Source organism: Lycorma delicatula, chromosome 6, assembly GCF_047948215.1.
Source record: "Lycorma delicatula isolate Av1 chromosome 6, ASM4794821v1, whole genome shotgun sequence".
Classification (NCBI taxonomy): Eukaryota; Metazoa; Arthropoda; class Insecta; order Hemiptera; family Fulgoridae; genus Lycorma; species Lycorma delicatula.
In genome coordinates, this window is record NC_134460.1 from 103977906 (window position 1) to 104001637 (window position 23732).

The 23732-nt window shown below is 28.6% G+C and overlaps 1 protein-coding gene across 3 annotated transcripts in view; it reads left to right on the top strand.

The window, feature by feature from the left end:
- The window catches only part of Naa60 (N-alpha-acetyltransferase 60), a 46236-nt gene that overhangs the window by 20718 nt on the left and 1786 nt on the right, over nt 1–23732 (top strand). For 2 of the 3 annotated variants that reach the window (XM_075368266.1, XM_075368264.1), the window contains exons 5-6: nt 51–155; nt 3884–12208. In XM_075368266.1, coding sequence (XP_075224381.1) covers nt 51–155; nt 3884–4037 — 259 coding nt within the window. In that variant the 3' untranslated portion in view covers nt 4038–12208. Of the gene's footprint in view, nt 1–50; nt 156–3883; nt 12209–23732 lie in introns of those variants that run through there. The other variant, XM_075368265.1, reaches the window with a different exon arrangement.

Sequence of the window (23732 nt, forward strand, 5' to 3'; positions counted from 1 at the left end):
TTTGTTGTTTATATTTGTTAGTTTAATTTGCTGCATTTATTATTTTTCAGGTTACATTCCTTTTTGCCTTATTACTATTCAATAAAAGGAAGATGTAAGGACGGCTTCACATATGTACTTTACATCAATGGTGGACATCCTCCTTGGGGAGTTTAATATCCTTTTTATTATTTATTTTATTTAAATATAATTTTAATATGCAGGATGATAAAAGTATATGAAAGTGATTTATGGTTTTTATTTTATTTAGGTTTTACATTTTTTCTAGAAATTTAGTGAACTAAGTTACCTAGAAAAATTATATTGGTGAAATTTTATTTATATTAGTTTTAATATTTATATTAATCATAATAGAAATTATAATGAAGACTTAAAAATATTTTAAATGTTCATATAACTTTCAAACATTGTACAAGGGTTTTTGTGCCATAAACGGACTATCAGATATGGTATTTAAAGTCAGTGATACTGTATATAAATGCAGTTTTAATATACAGAGTGTTTCTTAAAGTTCTTCCAGGACTTTCATAACCTATTCTACTCATGAAAGTAATGGAGAAAGTTCATCTAAACATGTGTCCAAAAATGCTTCATTTGCAAGTTATCGCTAGTGAAATATTTCGCTCAGATTTCAGCTGCCCCGGTGAAATGAGATAGTACTGAAATTTTTAGGACATTAATTAAGGGGCAGTATTAGTGATTTCTTACCTGAAAAATCGAATAAAATAGATCCCAGGGTTGTATCTGCAGTAGTTTTTGAGAAATCGAGTGAAAACCAATAAATTGGGTTACAAAACCCTGTTTTCTGTATTTGGCGTTCAATAACTTTGTTAAATGGGTAATAAGCACTTAAAACTTTTGAACAAAACAGAGAATTTAATTCTGAAGTGGTTAAGATAAGTTGAATAAAACATAGAAAAGTTAGAAACATTTTAATTTTATTTAGAAATGTACACTAGGCCAAAATGCATTATATGTACCAGTTTATAATCAATGTTCAAAAATGAGCCTGCCATTTTCAGTGCATTTCTTAGCATGCTTTTGTTGCTCATTTTAGTTCTTCAAGGCTCTCCTTAAGTTGCTCAGCTGCATCCATAATGCGAATAATTAATTCCTCACAAGAATGTATTCTCTTTTGTATCTAATGTTTTTCATCCATCCCCAGATGCAAAAGTCTAAAGGTATTAGATCATGCCATCTCGGTGGCCAATAATGTGGACCTCCATGACCAATCCATTCTCTGGAAAATTATGATTTAAGTAAGTGGAAATATCACAAGAGAAGTGGGGAGGTGCGTCATCATGCTGGAAGTATACTTTGCACTACAGGAACATCTTCAAGTAGCTGCAGTAATTCTTCTTGAAGAAAGTGCAAGTAGACCTCACATTTACGTGACCAAGTAATAGAAATTGACCAAACAGCCGACTGTGAAAAAGGCCACACCATACATTGACCCTAAATCAGTGTTGAAAATTCCTTTCACAATTTGTATGCTCATGATTATCACCACCATGGTGCTTTTTCCCACCATGTATGCTCATTGTATAAGTTGTTGATAAAATTTGAATTTTTTCAACTTTTTGTTTTATTCAACTTTCTTACACAATTTTGTTAAGAATTAAATTCTCTACAAGGTTTGTGTAAAAGTTTTGTCTTTATTACCCTTTTAGCAAAGTTATTGTATATAAAACATAAAAAAGAGGGTTTTTTACCCCAATTAATTGGTTTTCATCCCAGATTTCTCAAAAACTACTTCAGAGGTTCTGGGTACTTATTTTATTTGGTTTTTCAGGTCAAAAACCATAGGAAATCATTTCCCTTAATTAACATCCTAAAAATTTTAGTACAACCTCATTTCATGGGGAGCTGAAACAAAGTGAAATCTTTCACTAGCACCTTAACTCACAAACATAGCATTTTAGGAAATATGTTATATGAACTTTTTCCATTATTTTCATGAGTAGAATAGGTTATGAAAGTCATGGGAGAAATTCCTGATACACTCTGTATATTAAAACTGCATTTATATACAGTGTCACTGACTTTAAATACCACATCTGATAGTCTGTTTATGGCACAAAAACCCATGTACAACGTTTGAAAGTTACATGAACATTTAAAATATTTTTCAGGTCTTCATCATAATTTCTAGAATGAATCCTACTACTGTAGATGACTATTAGTGTGAACAAAGCTAGTCAAGATATCATCAATGTTTCTGTTATGTAACATGTCTTCCTGCTATGATAATCTTTAGGAAAAACAGTCCTTTATTCCTAAATCACCTTATAGAGTTTGCTTCTAAGTTATATGAAATTCAAAGATTCAGATTACAGACTAACAAAAGTCACATTTGATTATTTCCTTTGTGAAATAGGTGGGCAGTTTATAATTAATCTGTTTGAATACTGTAGTGTTCTACAACAAATAAAATCTGTGTATATATATATATATATATATATATATATATATATATATAAAATATACATTGAGTAGATATTGAGAGTGATTTATCATAATATAAAAGGTCAGTAATTTTTATTATACAAGCTTACAATAATTGTAATAAATATGAAATAAGAACACTGAATAAATAGAAAAAACCAGAGAGAGTGATAAAAAAAGAACTCTTTATATTAGTATTTTAAAATAATTTTAATATATTTCAAGAGAAATAAGTGGAGAAAATTAAAAATGTTAGAAAATGAGATAAATGTTAAAAATCTCATTTAGAAAATGAGATTTCCATAAATGTGAAACCTTTTAAAAATTATAAAATTCCATAAAAAATAAACTTACTGCTGAAACTAAAATCTGACTTCTGTAAATCGACTGTTCCACTACTTTAGTAAGAATATAAAGCAGTAAACAAGAAATCCAACACCTTTTGAACAAAAATCAAATGTTGCACAACAGATCACATTAATGACTAAGTAAAAGAATATTAAATCCACAGAATAGTTACAGAAGCAAAGTAAAATAAAAATAAACAACCATAAAAAAATAAAAGTTCTATTTATCATATTTACTTTTTTGCAGGTACTGGCTGTTTTGCAACTGTAATAGTGCTGATAAAATTCTAATAACTTTCCGGAAAGTCAATTTATTTTTCGTATCTGTTATTTATAAACTAATTTGTGTAATAAGATATGGGTTTAAATTGAATTATATATTTTTATCACTATTTTTTCTATTCTAGCAGTTATAATTCTCTTAAAAATAATTCCTTTTTGCAGCTCTTAGTAGTCATAGTATTCCACTTCAGTATTTCTTGTACTGTTAAAATGTTCTTTAAATGACTATCACCTTACCCAACTCATGGTGGTTCTCATATATGATGGCAAAAAGTAGACCTTCATATTGAGGAAAAGGAACAAGTTGCTGTTCACCAAACTCTATGAGGGTGCAATGTGGAGAGATGATCATCTTGTTACAATAGAAAAACCCACATATGATTTTAAACTGGGTGAGAGCATTACTGTGATGGAGCACCCAAATGTCTTTGCACCACAGTTCACAGATTTACATCAGTAATATTCTCTTAATTGCCTTTGAACACTGGTATAACATGATATGATTATATGATGATTCTCTTGCATGAGAATCATGCCTAATTTCTTCTATATTGGTTTTTCACGTTTTCAAAATGATACAACAGTTAATTAGAGATGCATGTAATTGTTATATAATGATGTAATGTTTTTATACAGATTCATTGGATTATTGATAATTGTAGTTTGGAAGCACTATTTATAGATATTTCTGGGCAATCTGTGTAAGTAATATTTTAATCATTAAAGGCTACTTAACATGAAAATTCCATAACATAATTATTTCAATTGTTTATTTTTTATTTATTATTTTCCTTGACTGTTATGTTAACCGATTATGTGAAGCATTGCTGTGGCCTGGTATATAAACTGGATATATTCTCGTGGTTGTATGGGCGTATTCGTGCTGCTGTTCATTGGTTATGGCCTGGTGTTCGTCGTATTGTTATTGAAAACACTACTGCGTTCATCACTCAATATAGCTGAGCTTATATGTTATATATTTGTATATATTTATAATATAGTGAGTACTATAATTTAATCTGTTATGTAATTATAATATGTAAATAATATTATAAATTGTTTATCTGTAACCTGTACCGTATTAAACCAACCAAAATAAATAAATTTTTATTATTGAATGATTAACTAGAACCATATACTTGAATGAAGTTACCCATTAACGTGGTACAAAACAAACATAGTAATATATTGTGTTGATCAGATAGTTAGTTAGTAATAAATAATATTCTTTATTAAATATATATGACATAGATAGATAAATAGTTCAGTGTTGTTGTTTATAAAGTTATAATAAGTGTTAAATATTTTAAATTTTAATAATTATTAATTAGTTTATTTGTTATTTTAATAAATAATAATTTTTATTTAGTTTTAGATTTGTAATTTTATTACTATATTTATTGTTATTATTATACAAACAAATTTATTGTTTAAATGTATTATTTGCATTGTATTGATACAATATGTTAATATTAGACATTAATATTATGACAGATATTTTATTGTTTTAATTTTTATTTAAAACGTTTATTTGTGTAAGTTAAATTATTTACTTTTAAATTTATATTTATCTTTTAAAAGTTTTGTAGTACTTAAATGAGTTAGGACTGAGTTTTGTGACTGGAATTATGAATTATGAAAGTTGTGATTATGATTTTGAAAACCCTAATATTATTGTTATACATTTTTATTATATCTTAAGTTTCAAGCAAGTAATTATATTGTATTAAAAGACTAATTCTTTCCATTTTATTTTCGTGTTTGTTTTCCCAGAATTTTTGAGGATGTCTTTATTTATTATTTGTTTTATTTCTTTATAGATGTTCATCATGACAATAGTTATAAATAGAATTCATTTTCAGAATTCCGGATAATAGACTCAACAAAAAGCAATGTATTTGTAAGTAACTTACAATAATTTAAAGTATGTGTTAGCTGAATAAGATTTTTATCCTTCTCATAGATAGGTATTCTGAGATTGTAAAGCATTGTTTATGTTGGCCATACTGTATTAATGATTTTTTAGGCACTACCGTTATTTATAGAAAGTTGAGTGCCTTATAATCTTAGGATCACCAATAACAGAAAGTTTGTTGAAAATTATCAATTAAAAAAAAAAAAAAAAGTAGTTTTGGGTGATCCTCCCTTGTGTAATCTGTGGAGTCTATTTATCAATAACTGTGTTATGTGTAAGTATACTCTTGTATATTGATGCTTTTATACCTCTTTTTATCCTTTTGAAGTGATGTTTAGTGTACAAATTAATATGGAATCCCTATGCCTGTTCTAAAATAGTAGCCAATTATGTGAATGAAGTGCTAAATTCTGAAAACATTTTTTAAATTATATGAATATGTTGGCTTTAGATGATAAAATTATGTGAAAATAGATTAGTATTTCACAACGAAAAATTGTATTATTGTTTTTAAAATATTAAAAAATTTAATTTTTTTTTTAGTCCTTTCAGCAGTAAGTTTTAGAATGTTAAGTGTGCCTAATATTCTGAATTATAAAACAATTGTAAAAACTTTTTAAATGTTTTGTTTAAAAATGTTTACTTATCAAATTGAAAGCAGTTTGGATCAAAATCCTAACTTCAATTTTATCAACATAATACATTATTCACACCATCTTAAACCTACACATGCACACATACATTTTCCATTTCTACAAAATTTGACTCATTTATATTTTTTCTATGGTGTTACATCATCACAAAGGTTTCAACAAATTGTCATAATCAGAAGAAAACAAAAGGGAACTGAGTTATTTTAACTTACAAATTTAACAAAATTTTACCTTCTTAATTACAAAAAATCAGTTTTGAAAATCAATTAGCTATTTTATAAATAGAAAGTAGTTTTTTTGTTGTAAATATTTTTATGTACTGTATTTTGTTACTTAAGCATAGCTTTGAATTAATGTTATCTCTCTATTATATTATTTTCATTTTTAAATAACTACAGGTATTTTAGAGTATATCTAATATTAATAGAAATTATGAATATTTTTTTATTAGTTTTAATGAGATAAAATGCTTGTTTGTAATCTTTAATTATGCTAGTCCAATTTCTGCAGAAATCTTATTAAAATGTATATAAATAAGATCATTTTGTATAATACATGTTGTTTTGTTCAGATTCAGTTAAGTTTTAGATAAATAAACATGTTAAAATTAGGGCAGATATTTACTAGGATCTAGGAAGAAAGTTATAACAAAGTTACAAAATTTTCTTTTTTTATTAGTATTACTATTTTTCCTTTAATTATTTACTTACATTAGGTTAAGTAATTTATTACTTACATTAAGTGTGAATTAGTTTTTCTACTCATTCACATTTTATTTAAACAGTGGGTGGCACTGGGAGGATAATGTTTTATGGAAAGAAATGAAAAATTAATAAAGGAAGTTAACCAAAGTCCTTAAGTTTCCTTGTAGTAATAATAATAAGCCTTTACTAGTTTCTAAATCCAATAATATAGTATATATTTTTATAGGTTCCTATGTATAATCATATCACAAAAATCAGTTAAAAGTTCTACAAATAAGCTAAATAGTACCATTGAAACCAAGCCTCGTTTCTTAGTGTAGGCCTCTCTTATCTCTTCATTTCATTCCAGTATCCATTTCCTTCTGCCATTTTTATCAGTGACACATTATATCATAATTTACTTTCAAAACAGTATTCTGAATTGATATGAAATACACCATTCTACCGTTGTCTAATTTTAAATGCCTGTTTTATATTATTACAAGTTTTGTATTATGATAAAGAAATAATTTATTCTAGTAAGCCCCAATCCTACTAAACAAGTCTAACCTTCCTTACTAACAAGTCTGGTAAAAGTATCTGTCAACTTGTGGTGGGATACTTATTAATCAGCTCTTACCCTTTCTATAAAATCAGCAGTCTAATATTAGAAAAATATGACAGTATCATAAAGTGTTACTCTGTTTCCCTACTGAATGAAAACGGTATACAGTATATGACATATTGTTTTTCACAGAAACGCTACATTAATTTGTTGCTTAACATGAAAAATAAATACTTTTATCGAGATATTTCACAGATCAGCTTCATCTGAAGTGTAGCTTTTTTTCTGTGTTACTCACCTATAACATACCTGTGTCAGCTGAAAACTTGAATCAAGAATTCAACACTATAAAATGTAGCTAACATACAAGGATACAAATCAGTACTTATAGAAATCATGTTAAAGTACTGTAGAAAATTAAAAAAATCTTGTAGCAAAAACGTCATGTGCTACCGAAAAGTATTGTGTTATTCATCAACCAACACCGATATAATATAATTGACAATATTAGTACTTTCACGGAAGGTTTTTATTGCTTTCAAAACAAAAATTAAAATATCCAAGATTACCTGATGTACTAATGTACACAGCATCCCAGATATGTTCAAAAACTGCTGTAATTGTTATAAACTACGCTAGGTAAACTGAACACATTCATCTTTAGATTTAAAGAAAATAATAGAACTACACACATCATAAAAATCAATCTTTGCACATTTCCATATTAAAGCAGGTCATAAACAAAAAGATATTTATAACAACATGCAAATTGTATACTTATGCTATAAACTCTATACACCTGAAAGATATGAAATTTACTAAGGTTTTGACAAAAAAAAATGTATTAAATGAATTAACATTCATTATCATTTTTAGTTCGCTTTAATTCTTGTAGAAGGTTGTGCCATCTACAAAATTTCTCCACCTTTCTCAATCCACGAACCATCCTTCTTCCATTACTTTCACTAAATCCCCTCTCTAGCACACTTGGTCTTTTTTCTACTTTTTCCTTTGCATGTAGCATCCTGTTTGATAATGTTTTCTTATCCATCCTTTCAATATGCCCAAACCATTTGAGCTTTGATTTTCCAGTTGTCTCAACAAGGCTTCCCAATCTCAGTTTCTCTCTACTCATACTGCCCTTACCCTTTCCCTTCTTGTCTTCCCTACTATGCTTCTTTTAAATTTCATTTCTGCTGCCTGTACTTGACCCTCCATATTTCTACCTCCTGTCCAGCTTTCTGCTGTATAGGGATGAATTGACACAAAGTAGGCTTTATACATAACTTGTACATTATAAAGGTAACTCCTTGTTTCAGACTTGACTTGTTATACTCGATAAAATCCACTTACCTTTTGTACTCTTATACCTATTTCTTTAACCATTCTCCTGTCTTTAGAGAAACTGTTCCTAGATAAGTAAACTCTTACATTTTCTATTTTTCTATCATTCATAGCTATGTCCACTGAATTTCCCTTTTTTCTGTCTTGCACAGATGATGTGTCTTGCACAATTATTGTACTCTTCTCAACACTAAACTACATACTACATTTCTTTCTTCTAACACCTGCCACACAATTTCCCTATTCTACGCTATCAAATGCCTTTACTCTGTCCAGAAAAGCAGTTACTAATTTCTTATCACTCTTCTAAGTGAAAATATTGTATCTACAGTAGATCTATAATATCTGGATCCCATCTGTTCTTCCAACCCTGCTCAGTCTTCCTTCAGATGTGGTTTTTCAATACCCGTTCTAACAGCTTTGCTATGTGTGGAAGTAATATAAAAACTCTGTATTACTACATAACATCTTGTCCCTGTTTTAAATATGGGGATTATTATTCCCTTTTCCAGTCTTTAGGAACCATCTTCATTTTTTTTGTACTTATGAACAGTCTCTTTAGCCACTGTAAACAACAAACTCCTGCATGCTTCACATTCTCGGTGCTGACCTCATCAATTCCTTCTGGTGCTTTGCCTGCTTTCATTTTTCTTAAAGCATCCTCTATCTCCTTCATCATTACCTAACATCATCCTTCTATCCCCATTTCCCTCACCTATGTCCTGTCCATTTCCTCCCGTCTTAGTCCCAATCGATTTGAATTAAGGAGTTTACTAAAATCTTCTTTCAATCTACAAAATATTTCTTCCTCCTTTACTATCATATGTCCTACTACTTTTTTCCTGTTTAGCCTCCGGTAACTACCGTTTAGATAATACTTCAGAGGATGAGTGAGGATGATATGTATGAATGTGAATGAAGTGTAGTCTTGTACATTCTCAGTTCGACCATACCTGAGATGTGTGGTTAATTGAAACCCAACCACCAAAGAACACCGGTATCCACGATCTAGTATTCAAGTCCGTGTAAAAATAACTGGCTTTACTAGGACTTGAACGCTGGAACTCTCAACTTCCAAATCAGCTGATTTGGGAAGACGCGTTCACCACTAGACCAACCCGGTGGGTATTATCATATGTCCTAGATTATTCTTAATAAACTTTACCCCTTTTGTCTGTCTCCTCTCTCTCTTTTCTTTTACTTTTAATGAACACTAAACAGCATTTTCTTATTCCCTTATGAGTCCCTTTCCACCTCCTCTATGAACTCATTCCAACATTTGCTCATTTCTCTGCTTACAATTTTCTTACATTCCCCTTTTTCTTCCCTATATTTATTTCTGTCTTCGTTGTTATGGTTTTGTCTCCTCCATATCTTAATGCTATCTTCTTCTTTTCAACTGCCATCCTTATATCAACATCTTCTTCTTTTCAACTGCCATCCTTATATCAACATTCCACCACTTTGGTTCCTTTTCTTTTTTCTCACTGGTTCTACCTCATACCTTGTCTTCTATACCCACCATAGCCTTCTTGAAGTACTCCCACTCTTACCCCCACCTCTTTTATTTCTTCATTAGGTAAGCATTCCTTTATCCCTCCTTCAAATTCTTCCCTTATTTTGTTTTCTTTCGACTTCCACATTTTAATTTTTCTTTCCCTCATAACCTTCATACTACAAATTTTCCCAAATCTAAGCTTAGCTATTACCAACCTATGGTCTCCAACCACTGTTTCTTCACTCACCACCCTAATGTCTATCAGTTCCCTCCTTTTATGCACTGCTCCTGATTTAATATGGGTCACTGCACTTGAGGGAAATGTTGACTTGGTGGTCAAATCTTGCCATATTACAAGACCATTACCGGCTTAGTAGTATTTTTTAGGTGCACTGACCCTTCCCCTTGGTAGTACCCATCACACCCCAGGTCCTGCCACTGCTTGTCCACGACTGCTTATTTGGGACACCTCTTATTCAGCTAGGCTCCCAATCCTTAGGGCAGGCTGAATTAACATTAGGCAGATCAAATACATTACTTGACCTCATATTTAATAACATAATTCCTTATCACTTCAGAACAAGCTCTATTACTAATTACTTTATTTGCAATTCCATTAATAAAGAACCTTATCATAAAAATGGAAAGTTCTGGAAGCATATTTATAAGTTCAAAAAGTAGACAATTTTTTAAAGATTATTTTTTATTAGATATATTGTTATTTTAACCATAGTCAGCTTATAATAATATCATAAATCAGTGAAAATATGTATTACAATTTTTAGCTATAAGTTGTAGCTTGTTGGTGATAGCTGCTGTACTGATAAGAATTCTAAACCCAAAGCCTTAGATATGAAAGATCTATTGATAGATTGATAGATTTGCACATCTTTATTTTAATAATTTATGTTCATAAATTTATAAAATAATGTTGATAAAAATAACTCCTCTTCAGACCTAACTGGAATAAAATGGAAAGCTATGTTTTACATATGTGCAATTTCTATATCACAAAAATTAGGAAAAATTTTATTTTTCCTAAAAACCTATGGTTAAACCCTTCTAATATTTTTGTTCTCTTTGTAATAATGTGTTTAACTGAAATTATGCAGACCCATTTCAACTAAAAATCCAAGAATGGTTTTATGACACTCCCCTAGCTTTGTAAAAATAATATTAGTAAAATTCTGTGATATAGATCTTTTCATAAATTGTCAAACTTATATTATTCATTAAAAATGTCAATGATAAATATAGAGTTAAAAAACTGCTTAAGTTAGAGGATTAATAAATTAAGACTTATTACGTAACTCTTAGTGTTGAGTAATAAATATATTATTTTATGGTATCCTCAAAAAAACACAAATACTGTTTTTATTGAAGATTTTCTGTATTTTTAGATTTATTTCTAGAAAAAAAAGAAAGGCTCTTTTAAATTATATGGAAACCAAACTTTTATAGTCGCATAACAATTAAAATCATTAGCAACTTATTGTAATGTAACTGTACTGGTAAACGTATTGTCTTAAAAACAGGCTGATCATTTCTGAGACTTGTGTAATTAATTGAAACCCAACCACCAAAGAAAGTAATAAAAAGCAACTATCTTTATTAGGATTTGAACCTGAGAACTCTTGACTTCAAAAATAGTTGATTTATGACAATGACCACTAGTCCAACCCAGTGGTTTTGTACAAAGATCCCAGTTTCAAATTCTGGTGAGGCTTGGCCTCTTTTCACATGCTACCAATTTCCACAGGCAACTAATGTCCCTATAGCTGTTGATGACTGCCCTTTCATAACAAAAAAAAATTCAAGATCTTTATTGTTTTAAATTTTATATATTCCAGTACAATTTTATTTTTATTACATGTTCAATTAAGTTAATATGAAGTACAATAAACGGAATTTTAGCTGTAATTTTTTAAATATTTACTGAAAAAATAATCAGTATTTTAAGTTAGATAATTAAGTTTAATGTTAATTATGTTACAAAACACCAAAGTTATTGGGTAATTTTTTTTATTTTGTCATAATTTATTATTCTTTTTAGGTTAATTAATATAAGTTTTTAATTAATTCTGCTTTTAATTTTGTTAGTTGTTCTATAATTAAATTTGCGTATTGGTTTATGTTTCTAGAGTTGTTAGTTTACAAATTTATGTTAATTTACAAAATCCTAGTCTTTTAAAATGTTCAACGATGATTGTATGAGTACGGTGTACATTGTAGTCATATTTTCGTTGAACTACTTGGTGGTGTATTTATCAATTCAGGTTTTATTTGTTTCATTTTTAATTATAATTAAGTGATACGCTCTGTTTTATATATATATATTTTTTTTTTTTAAATACTATTTAATTATACTGATTAAATAACTATAATATTTTTTTATTTTAAAAGGTAATGTTATCTTTTATTTATAAATTGAAGAGTTTTTCCCACTGTTTTATGTTCAGCAAAATCCATAAAGTTTCTCCCAAAAACAAAATAATGTTGAAACATGTTAAAAATAAAATGAACAAACATTTTTTTTTCTTTTAACAATAAATAATAAATAATGCCTAATAATAAAACATATATATTTTAGGAAATTTTATTTTTTTTCTCTATAAAAAAATAACTTTATGACAGTCCCTTAGTTTTGTTAAATTAGTATTAATAAAATTCTGTGATATAAATCCTTCCAAAGATTGTCAAACTTATATTATCATCCATTAAAAATGTCAAATTCACCCAAAGTTAGCAACAAAAGATTGTAAATGTTTTCTGGTTTCATAAGAATGAACATCCGTCTTTTCCACATGTTTAATAATGAAATTAATATTATTAAATGCATTAATTTTTTCACTCAGTAGGTCAATATCTTGCAAAAAAGAAAACAGCAAACCCTGATAATATTAAATGAAGAATCGTGAATTTTTTTTAATGAGTACTTTATATTGATAAACTTCCCTTGGCAGAAACTTGGAATTCCACTGACGCTCACCATCCTTTGAGATCTAATAAGGTGGTTATGTCCCTTCTAACTATTCAAAGAGATCAGCATGCCAGAATCTATAAATATAGATGAATGATTGCATGCCAGAATTTCTTTTGTTATCTTTTCAAGGCAGTAAGAATGAAGGATCAGAAAAGGGGAGTGTAGGAGATAAACAATCAACTTACAACAGGATCACATGATCTGGTTTATTATACTGTTACATAGGAGCAAATTTGTAATGTTACTGATCGGATTTGTTTGCATTTATTGGTAAGTCTTCATCATTATTTTAATTTTTATTTGATATATTGCTGTTTTATATTTTCACTTTAATTGAGGCAGCTCAGAATAATAAACTCTGTTAGAGATGTTCTTAATTATAGCTAACATCGTATGCTTTATCAAATCAGAGAAAACCAGAATTTTTCTGTATTAGAAGTTCTATTTACAACTAAAACACCAATATGTACAGCAGTTAAATAATATTGAAATAAAGTTTATAAATATTTCAAAATTAATATAAGTTTAACTTATGTAATTACTGTGTTTTGTTGGTTTATATTTCATATAATTTTATATATATATATATATATATATATATATATATATATATATATATCAGGAAGGTTATTAAAGAATGTAGTATTTTTTAGGGTACATAAAATTGTAATATTAACTGGATATTAGAAAAATTCTTAGCTCGTTTCTATGATACAGTTATTTACATACTGTAGAGTATTAAGAGAATTTTTTTCTACATTTTACTGAAATTGATTTCCTGTTTTTGAATAATGCACCAGTAGCGAAACTGACTTACAAATCAGAATAATCAGTTAATTTACTTCACATTTATATAAAACATGAAGATATAAAAATTGTAATTTAAGCAATTCTCCACAGACAATTTATATTCTACATTGCCAAAAAATAATGCATTTTTATCTCGGATTTGTTCTAGGTAACACTTAAAATATTTTTGTAAGGAATTGTAAAATTTTTGCGTGGAATTCTTTAATTTATATTGTGACACTAATGCTATCAAATAATGTAAATAAATCCAGTTAATAAATTTTTTAACAGTATATTACTGTTTTATTATTATTTTATAGCTTATACAAGTTTAATATACTTACATTATAAAGTATAAGGAAGATCAGTTCTTATGTTTTATGTAATTTTATTTCACTAAAAATGCAGTTGTTTTTATAGTAGACTTGAAATGGATATTTATATCTGGACTTTAAACATAAATTGTGATGATGTGAATTGATTATTAAAGAAGATTGGAAACAAATTATTAATAAATTTATTTATTGTCATTCTGTTTCATAAAAATGTGTATCCATTCTCTTACAAACAGTTTACATTTTTTTTAAACCTTTCTAAGAGAAACATATTTTCTTTTGTAATATATGAGTGAATTAATTCTGTTACTATGATTTTTCTACTTAAGATTTTCGATATTCTCTTTGTTACTTGTTAACAAAATGTTTCTTTTGTACTTGTTAATAAGTATTAAAAATGTACAAGGTAGAAAAAATGTTCCTGCAATACATTTACTTAAAAGAAACTGTATATTAAAAAGCCTAGCATTATATTTATTTCAAATAAATTTCCTTAGATAGCTACTTACTTTGTCCAACAGTCATAAAATTTTTGTGAATATTCCTGGAATATATTTTTTGAAATCTATAGCTGATTCATCTCATCGGCAATGATGTCTTTAGAATCCTTGTATCTCTATGCATTCAGTCAATTTCACGAAAGAACAGAATAAACATCAGTGGATGCAAACTCAAGAGAGTGTAGTGAATGTTACAGAGATGTTACATTGTGCAGTACAAGACACTCCTTGATCAGTGTGGATCAAATTTGGTGCATTCCATGAAAAAAACACCCACTTGTTTCCATTTTCAGGACATTTTGATTGTGATTTCATTCTGTAGGTGACAAAAAGTATTGATGCATATTTCCTTGTTTCTTGCTTGGCCTTTTGGAATTAAGTCAGAGTGAATGTTTACAATGCACTATATTATTAAATAAATGAATAATTTTGATATTTTTTGAATTTTATTTATTAATTTTCTTAAAAATGTATTTCACAGTAAACTAGAAGTAAAAAGTATTTGTGAAACAAAAATAGGTTTAATTTTTTGTAAGTTATAAAACTTAGTTTCTCTTTTTGGTCTGACTAAATAGTCATGATATGACAGCTTTTGTACTTGCTCTATTTCTTGTTTACTAAACTGAATCCTTCTTAAATTTATGCTTTCACTAGGCATAACTTTACTAGTAGTAATAGTATTTGTGCAGAGGTGTTTATTTACTTTATCCTTATTGATTATAATTTTTTTAATAATCAATAGCTGTATTAACTGTCTTTACTTCTCTCAGTCCTGAGCATCATCCTTCATTTCTGTATAACTTCTCCCGTTCTTGATATCCTCCAGCATTCCATCTGTCTTCTTTCCCTTCCTCATTTACCTTCTATCTTCCCTTTGATTATCATTCTTAGCAGGCAGTCTGTTTGCAATTTATGTCCCAACCAACCTTTCCTATTTCTTATTGTTGCTGTTAAGCTTCCTCTCTTCCTTGATCCTTGATAATACATCATCATTCCTTATTCTTCTATAACTGTCTTATCATTAACTATTTCCAACAGCAAGTGACAACTAAATTTGTTCACTTCAGTGCTATAACATTTAATGTTATGGGAGCTTATTCATTAAATGTAACTTATTATTGGCATTTTGTCCTTCCTTCACACTTTGTATTTTCTGAGATGGTTCAGAGATGTTACAGATTTTGTGGAACAAAATCAACTAGAACCAGTTACATCATAGAGTTAGATTTTAAAGATTCAGTTTTGCTGTTGACTAAATCCAAAGTACACCACATACTATAATAACTTTCAAGTAAACTATTTTAGATCTGTTGTAACCATATACATGATAAGGTGATCACTGGTTTACATGAAATAGATAGACTCTTTCTCAATTAATTAATTTATTCTTTTTTTTGCTCTATATATATGTATATCAAAGACAAAAGTATAAAAACTGTTTACCACTGAGAGTACAGAGTAATGTTTCTTACCTTATGCTTATTATTTTTTTCTAATAGCGTGCTTTCAAGGTTTCAAGGTATTCCCTCATCATCAGTTAAACTTTTTCTTTCAAATCACTCGTTAAATTTAAAACATTAAAATTATAACATATAAAAATATATAGTTATAAATATTAAAAAAGTAATTTTTTTTTTATGTGGCTAGTTATACATACATTTTTTTTATTTTATATTTGTTAATATTTATGACTACATATTTTTATATGTTATAATTTTAATGGTTTGAATTTAATGTGTGATTTGAAAGAAAAAGTTTAACTGATGATGATGAAAAACCTCGAAAGCTCTATTAGAACAAAATAATAAGCATAAGGTAAGAAGCATTATTGAATTCTGTACTCTTGGTAATGAACGGTTTTTATACTTATTTCTTTGAGATATCAGAGGGAATATGGACAAAAACCAATAACAAAAGAACTGTTTTTGCTAAGTTAAAATATATATATTTTTTCTTAAATCATGTACAGTAGCTTTGACTATGTAGCCTTTAGCCTTTGTATCTGGTAATACCATGTAATCGCCACCCACCCAAATGGAAATTGCATTCCCAGTTTATCGTACCATACTGGATCTTATTGGGTCAGAAGGTTAGAAAGATAAAAACACAATTATTAGACCTAAGTTTTTTATCTCAAAATAAACTGTTGACCTACATGTTTCTATTTATAATGGAACAGTAAGGCTGTAAGAGTTTACCATCATATCTAGCTCCCAAACATTTAAAAATTAAATAATATTTAATGTTACTTTTTTATAACGTGTTATTATTTATTTAACATATATCAGTTAAAATTTGTTATTAGTTGCCAGTATTACGTAATAATTTTCTTTATATTTTTTCCATCAGTATCTTGTATTTCTTTATTAAATGATTAGTCTTGTGTTTCACAGCAAGTATAAAGAGTATCACAAACTTGTCTTGTAATTTACAAGTAACGCTCTTATTGTTTTGGTGCCAAATAAGATATATTTTTGTTGTGGTTTATAGAATATGGTAATAATAATTATATATATATATATATATATATATATATATATATATAGAGTGTTGTCTGTATATTTATTAAAACTGTTAAATTTAAAAAATAAACTTTTTGTAATGTAATTCGTATTGGAACTGAAATTATGCAAAATCATTTTATCCAGTGTTTTTTTTATATTAATCATATTAAATTGGTATTAGTTCATTTACATTGTGTTTAGATCTCACTGTTCTGTAGTTAATGATTTTATATTTATTTTATAATATTGTTATATTTTTTATAGTTATTTTAAAATTGTTACATACTTTCATTGTTATGCAGGGTTTTGCTACACTACTTTGCTTAAAAGTTCCTCTTTCATAGTTTGTATATAGTAAATTTCAATTATTGATAATTTTTATAAAAATGTAATATTTGTATTTTGTATTATTATTCTTTAAGATTTGAGAAATAGTATAAAATATTATATAGATAATCATTTTTGAATAATTTTGCATCAAATTGCTATTATTTAAAACATCATTGAATTTATTTCAGATTTACCGGTAGATCTTATGTCGAAGTATAGTTGATAATACACTTTCAAATTAGTAGAAATATGTTTTGATCATTAACTAAGTGATCAATTTAGACTTGCCAAACACACCTGTTTTAGCTAAATTTATTTTATTGCAGGAAGGGGTAAATGTTTTGGTTTTTTTAATTGTTTTTGATGTTTAGTATAATATTGTTAGTAATTGTATCTTTTAATCTCTAAAGAAGCATTCTAAAGCTTAATTTACTTTAATTAAAAATTTCAGTGTTTAGTAAATAAAATCTACCTGTTAGATTTTATTTACTAAACACTGAAATTTTTAAATACTGATAAGCTTATAAATACATATTAACTGTTACGTTTTAATGCTTCAAAACATTTAATTTTGAATAATTTGTCCCCAGACATTGATAATTTCTTTTTGTTTCAGTTAGTTGTAATAATTTGTTTTATGAGGTGTTTGCCCTTATATTCATTAGAATATTTTGTACAATTTAACTGCCAATTAGAATTCTTTCTAACAGTCCATTGTATGAAAACTCTTTGAATTATACTTCAATATTAGAAAATGTACAGAAAGTTTACTATAAAGCTGAAGCTGCAGTAGGCACATCTACATATTTGTCAATATTTATGTTAAAATTTCAGGTTCTTTGCTTCTTTCTTGACATGTTATGATTATTTCACCCTTAAGTTTAATCAATTTTGGCTAACAGTTTTCTTATCTCCATCAGCCAGTGTATTTGATATGAGTTCTATGAGAAAATATTTCTTATTGTACAGGTTAAAAATCATTAACTGTTAAGTAAATAAAGTAATATACATTGTTAATTTATTTATATAATAATTCTTAAGAAATCTTTAAATTTACAGTTTATATTAAAATCAATAATTGTTTAATTAAATGAAATCATTGTTTTGTATTAAATGTTTATTTAACCTAAAACCAAAGGAATTCTCTTTAGTAATGGGTATATTTTGTGTTAAACTGGTGGTTCCTCATCTTTTAACATGTGGTTTATCTAACAGATAAATACAGTCTTAAATTGAAGGTTTCTAATTACCATTAAATTTCAAAAAATGTTAAATTTCTTTCAGTACTGAATAATGCACTTCCAATTTTGAGTAATGTGTGAGGGCTGTAACAGAAAGTAACCAACCAAATAAAAAAAAAGAAATTTTATTTTATACATTTGAAAGGGACAATCTTAAACTATTTTTCTACATAGTGGCCATTTAAATTGAGGCACTTATCATAACGATGCACAAGCTTTTCAATTCCTTCTCTGTAGAAATTTGCCACCTTAGATTTTTGGCACCCATCTTGTACATAACTTGTGATTTTCTTATGTGGTTGGTTTATTTTTTTTTTTAAATTTAATTACCAAGCTTCTCCGACACAATTTCATGCAGTAAACTTTGTGAAATTTAGGAGAAATGAAGCAAGAGTTCCGTAATCGTAATGTGGGAATTTTATCGTTGATTTTCTTCATTAGTCACAAAGCTAAGCCGACCACTACAGTCCTCATCATGAACATTGGTGCAGTTAAACTGAATGCACTACTGCCTCACTCCACCTTCACTCATTACTCCATCTCCGTACAACTCACAAAGTTGCCGATGAATTTCAGTTGGTTTGAGGTTTTTTGCCAGTAAAAACCTAATCACTGAACACAAGTCACAAAATTTTCTGTTGAAGCGCACATTCAATAATTCACAACAAACAAAGTAGAAAAATCACAGTCCACACACTACAACTTAATGCATACTGAGTGTAAAAATGTTTTGACGCCAAGATGGCAACTCCCCACTCATCTCCATGCTAGGCCCAAACATAAGTTACTTTCCGGACTGCCCTCGTTTGTTAATCTATCATCAAAGTAGACTGAATACTCATTGACTATTTCCTACCTTAAGATGAACACATTTTACACCCATTTATACCTCTCATCTAAATATTGCCAGTTTTTTCTGTTTTTGGAAATAGTTATAAAATGTCAGTCAAGCAGTCATAAAAGATATACTATATTTATGTCAGTAAAGATATACTTTTTCTGATTCATAATCATATTTTTTGAAAATATGATTGCAGTTTCTTTCTTACAGTTACTACAGAGCTGTTCGCAAAACCAGATGTTACTTGCAGTAGCAATCTGTTAGTTTTCTAATAATTATTTTTTCAAACATTATATATCATTGTATCATAGTAATTATTTTAAAATTAAATATTTAAATCCACCAAATATGGTTAAATAAAAAGTAAGAACACTCATCTATCTGTAGCACTTAATGGAGTTTTACTCCATTATCAGTAGACAAATTTTATAAATTACATACAATTATAAATTAAAATATATAGTTAAAATTTAAAAAAAGAATATATATATATATACAAATGTCATAGTTCATTGTTAAAATTTCTTGTATCTACCATGGTAAGATAATGAATAGCATTTATCAAAATATTCAGTCTGTTTATTAATAATAAGTCTGTATTTATTTTTATATATACTAATATAATGTTTCTCTATTATATCAATTTATTTATTATTATTATTGATAATAATTTTTTTTCTTTATCCATGGTCATCCAGAACACATTTACGCATGATAAGAGAGTAAGCGGACCCTCACCTGTTTTTTACAGAATCCGGGGGTGCGGGCTGTACTACCACACCAAACTGGCAAGATCCAGGGAACACCCGGCTTGGTATCCATTCTCGCATAAAAAACTCAAACCGGGGCTGCTGAGACTTGGCTCTTGATGTGGGTCTCCTTCTGTCTGTCTTCTACATTGTGTCTTATGGGGAATTGGCCTTGCTCCTCCCATCAGTCTTCCAAGCTTACACCTCCTTCTTCGTTCAAAAAACAGTGTGTGTATGGCTTGCAACTGCAGTCCAGTTCCCCCCTCCAGTTTTCTCTGTTATGTAGCATCTTCTTGAAAACGTTATCAGGACTGAAGCTTCCTCTTGTGTTTTCAAGATCTCATCTTTCGTCCTGCCATCAGTTGCATGTGAAGAACGAGTTTTCTTCATCATCTTTCTTGTCCCTGCAGTATTTGCAGCATGGCAATGAAGTTTTCCCATCTTATGTAGGTAGGCGCTGGAAGTAGCTATGATTTGACAGAAATTAGGTGAGGTAGAAGTCCACCTCTCCATGCTGTTGCTCAACACATTGCTTGACTTTCTTTATTAGTTGCATGGCCCATTTGCCCTCTCAGTCCTCTTCCAATCTCTGCTGCCAACATTCTCAGGTTTTTTCTGGGATTCCATGTTGGCCTCGTTCCCTCCTACTTCCTGGTCAGCAAGATGCTTCAGCCTGTTATTATTATCATCATTATTTTTTTTTATCAAGGAGAAAACCTTTTATAAGTACGTCAGGGTAAGATTCTTTATCTCTTGGGTTATGCAAAACTCAAAGGATAATGTTCCCATATCTGCCAAAAACTCCTACTCCACCCCACAATGACAGGCAGCGGGATCACCTCACAGCATAACTTTGCAACCAGTCAGGGGGTCTGTGTTCAGCTCATCTCAGCTGTTCTTTGTTGCTTTTTTTTCAGCTGTTTTTCCTTCCTCTTCACCTTCTGGATGAATCTCTCAATTGCCTTCTACTTTGCCTCTTCTGTAACCATAAGATCTACTAGGTTATGCGGCAAAATTAGTGATCCAAGCTGGGCTTCTAGAACCTCCCTCTCTGAAATCCATCTTCTGCAGTGGAAGATTTTGTGTTCTGCATCATCTTCCACCTCATAATCCAGACAACATGCCTTATCTGATCGTCAAAATTGATGGAGATATCAGAAAGGCGAGAAATAACTGCTGTCTTCTTATTTTTTTTTTATAATCTGTGTTTGATCATTTTTTGGGCATGATCCTGCTTTTGGTGCCCGTAAGCTTACATGCCCTGTCAATGCTTGTGTCAGGTAATAGCTTAACTCGCCATATCCCCACTCACCCATTTCTCTAGATTGTGAATCAATCAATGTGTCCCAACGATTGGACAACTCTTCATTCCATCTCTGTTACCACTTCCGGAGAAGTCTACTTCTTGCTTTATTAGGGACATCATCACCACTCCGGCTTTCAATTCATTCATTACAATCAGCTCGGCAGTAACAGATATGATATCAGGGTTTTTCCCCCAGTGTTTTGGTCTATGGGAGCCATTTTATTTCACTCCAACCACCTGCAGGCACCAGCCCCAGAGCCATGAGCGCGTGGAAAACTTTCCTCCATCTTTCACCTAGAGGACTTGCCCTGAGGCTGACTGCCTCAGCCCAAGGTATCAGTTATATCTATTGAGGTATAATGGTTATTATAATATCTAATGTTTCTAAATTATTATTATTATTGTCAGTAATTTTATATTCATTTTTCAAGTTCAATAAAATTTTCAAATTAGATAATAAAAAAGGAAATATTACATTTTCAAATGTTACTGAAGATCCATTAAAAAATAAATATAAAATTACTGTCATTAATAATAATTTAGAAATATTAGATATAAATAATAATAATAAAGAAATTGATATATTAGAGAAATATTATATTAATAAATATAAAAATAAATACAGACTAACTAAACCAACTGAATGTGATAAAACAATGTTAAACTAACAATTTCATATTTTCTTTGATGAATACTATTCATTACCTTACCACAGTAGATGTACGAGGTTTTAACTGTAACACTAATATAAAACAAACTATAATTTATTTTAAATTTTAACTGTATTTTTAACTATATGTTTTAATTTATTATGGTGCGTAATTTTATATTTTCATTTTACATATTCCAGGGCCATTGTGTTCGTTCTGTGCATTATGATTTGTTTTGTTTTGAAGTTTTGAAGATCACTGTATCTAGAGTTTTTAAATTTATGAGCTACTTTTTCCAAATCATTATTAACATACATAGTTAATGAATTTTATGAAAAAGTAGGGGTAAAGTAAAAAAGAGTATGGTACAAGGGTTTCTGAAGTGGACTTTCACTCCATTCAAAATTTTAAAAATGCATCAAGGAATTAAAGGCTTACTCTAAGGTAATAGGAGACCTATTCCTTTTGATACTGGTCTACTACTATATCTGTGAACAGGTAAAAATAAACATCACACACATATTGGTTTGCAACTCCTACTGCTTTTGTGTTTTGTAGTTTGCAGAGTAGTTACAGTATTTTTACTTTCAGGATGATGTCTTACATTGCATTGGGTTTTTTATTTGTGTATGTTTGGTTGGTTTTGAAAAGTTTTCTTCTTCAGAGAAAAATTAATATATAAAAAATTAGTGAATTTTTTTTTCAGTTAACCAGTAAAACAGAATTGGTTGGTTGTCTTCATTATTTCTTCTGGCTGAAACTGTATTTTGGATATCTTGAAAGAACATTTAAATTTCTACAAATGTAATTATAGGTTATTTTGAGCAATTAGATTTTAATCAATTAGATTATCAAGAAATTTTATGAAGCTGTTGTTAGTAGCAACTAGTTAAAGAGCTTCTAATGAACCCCATTGTAGATACGTACAGAAAGGAAACTAACTTGCATAAGTTATTTACTGTAGAAATGTATTATTTACTATATAAATATATGAGACCACTAAAATTTACAATATTAATCAATAACTTTCTAAGGCAGTCCTTTTTTTTTATAAATTTTTGAGTGATTTTTATTAGCTATTAATAAATACAAAAAAAGTAAACAATAAACATAAGGAATGAAACTGTTGAACCTTGATTATGGGAAAAGTTTATTAAACATGGCTTCAGCCATTGGCATTTTTTGTGCATCTTCTTTACTACTTCTGATAATCTGGTCTGTTAGATGTTCCAGGTATTCAGAACCATCAGTCTATAAGGGATGTACTACACTATCTTTTTTTATTTACTATTAATTGCTTTGGATATAAAAGCAGAAAAGTTAGATAGAGTTTTATATTTTTAATTAATAAGTTTTCTATAAAAGTATAAATATGTGAAATTTATTCCACTTTGTTTTAGAAAATAAATGAGGTGAAGTAATGAATATTCAGAAATACTGATGTAATATTTTAACCAAATTGATAGTATTTGATAGTATTGTTTAGTTAATTTGATGCAGTTTTATCAATAATTTGCACATTTAAAAAAAATTATAATAAAATATAAAAACAAGCTTTAGTATACAAGGTTATTATTTTTTCATGTATTTATTTAAATGGATAAGAATTACATTTTAATATATAATGTAGTTTTCTAGTAATCTATCTATTGATATTTAAAATTATGATATTAGGGTGTTATTTTTATTTTAGAATTATTAATTACTTTATAAGGCTGCCAACGCACTATATTAAATGTTTTGTTTAGTCAGTTTAGTTGTTTTCAGCTATC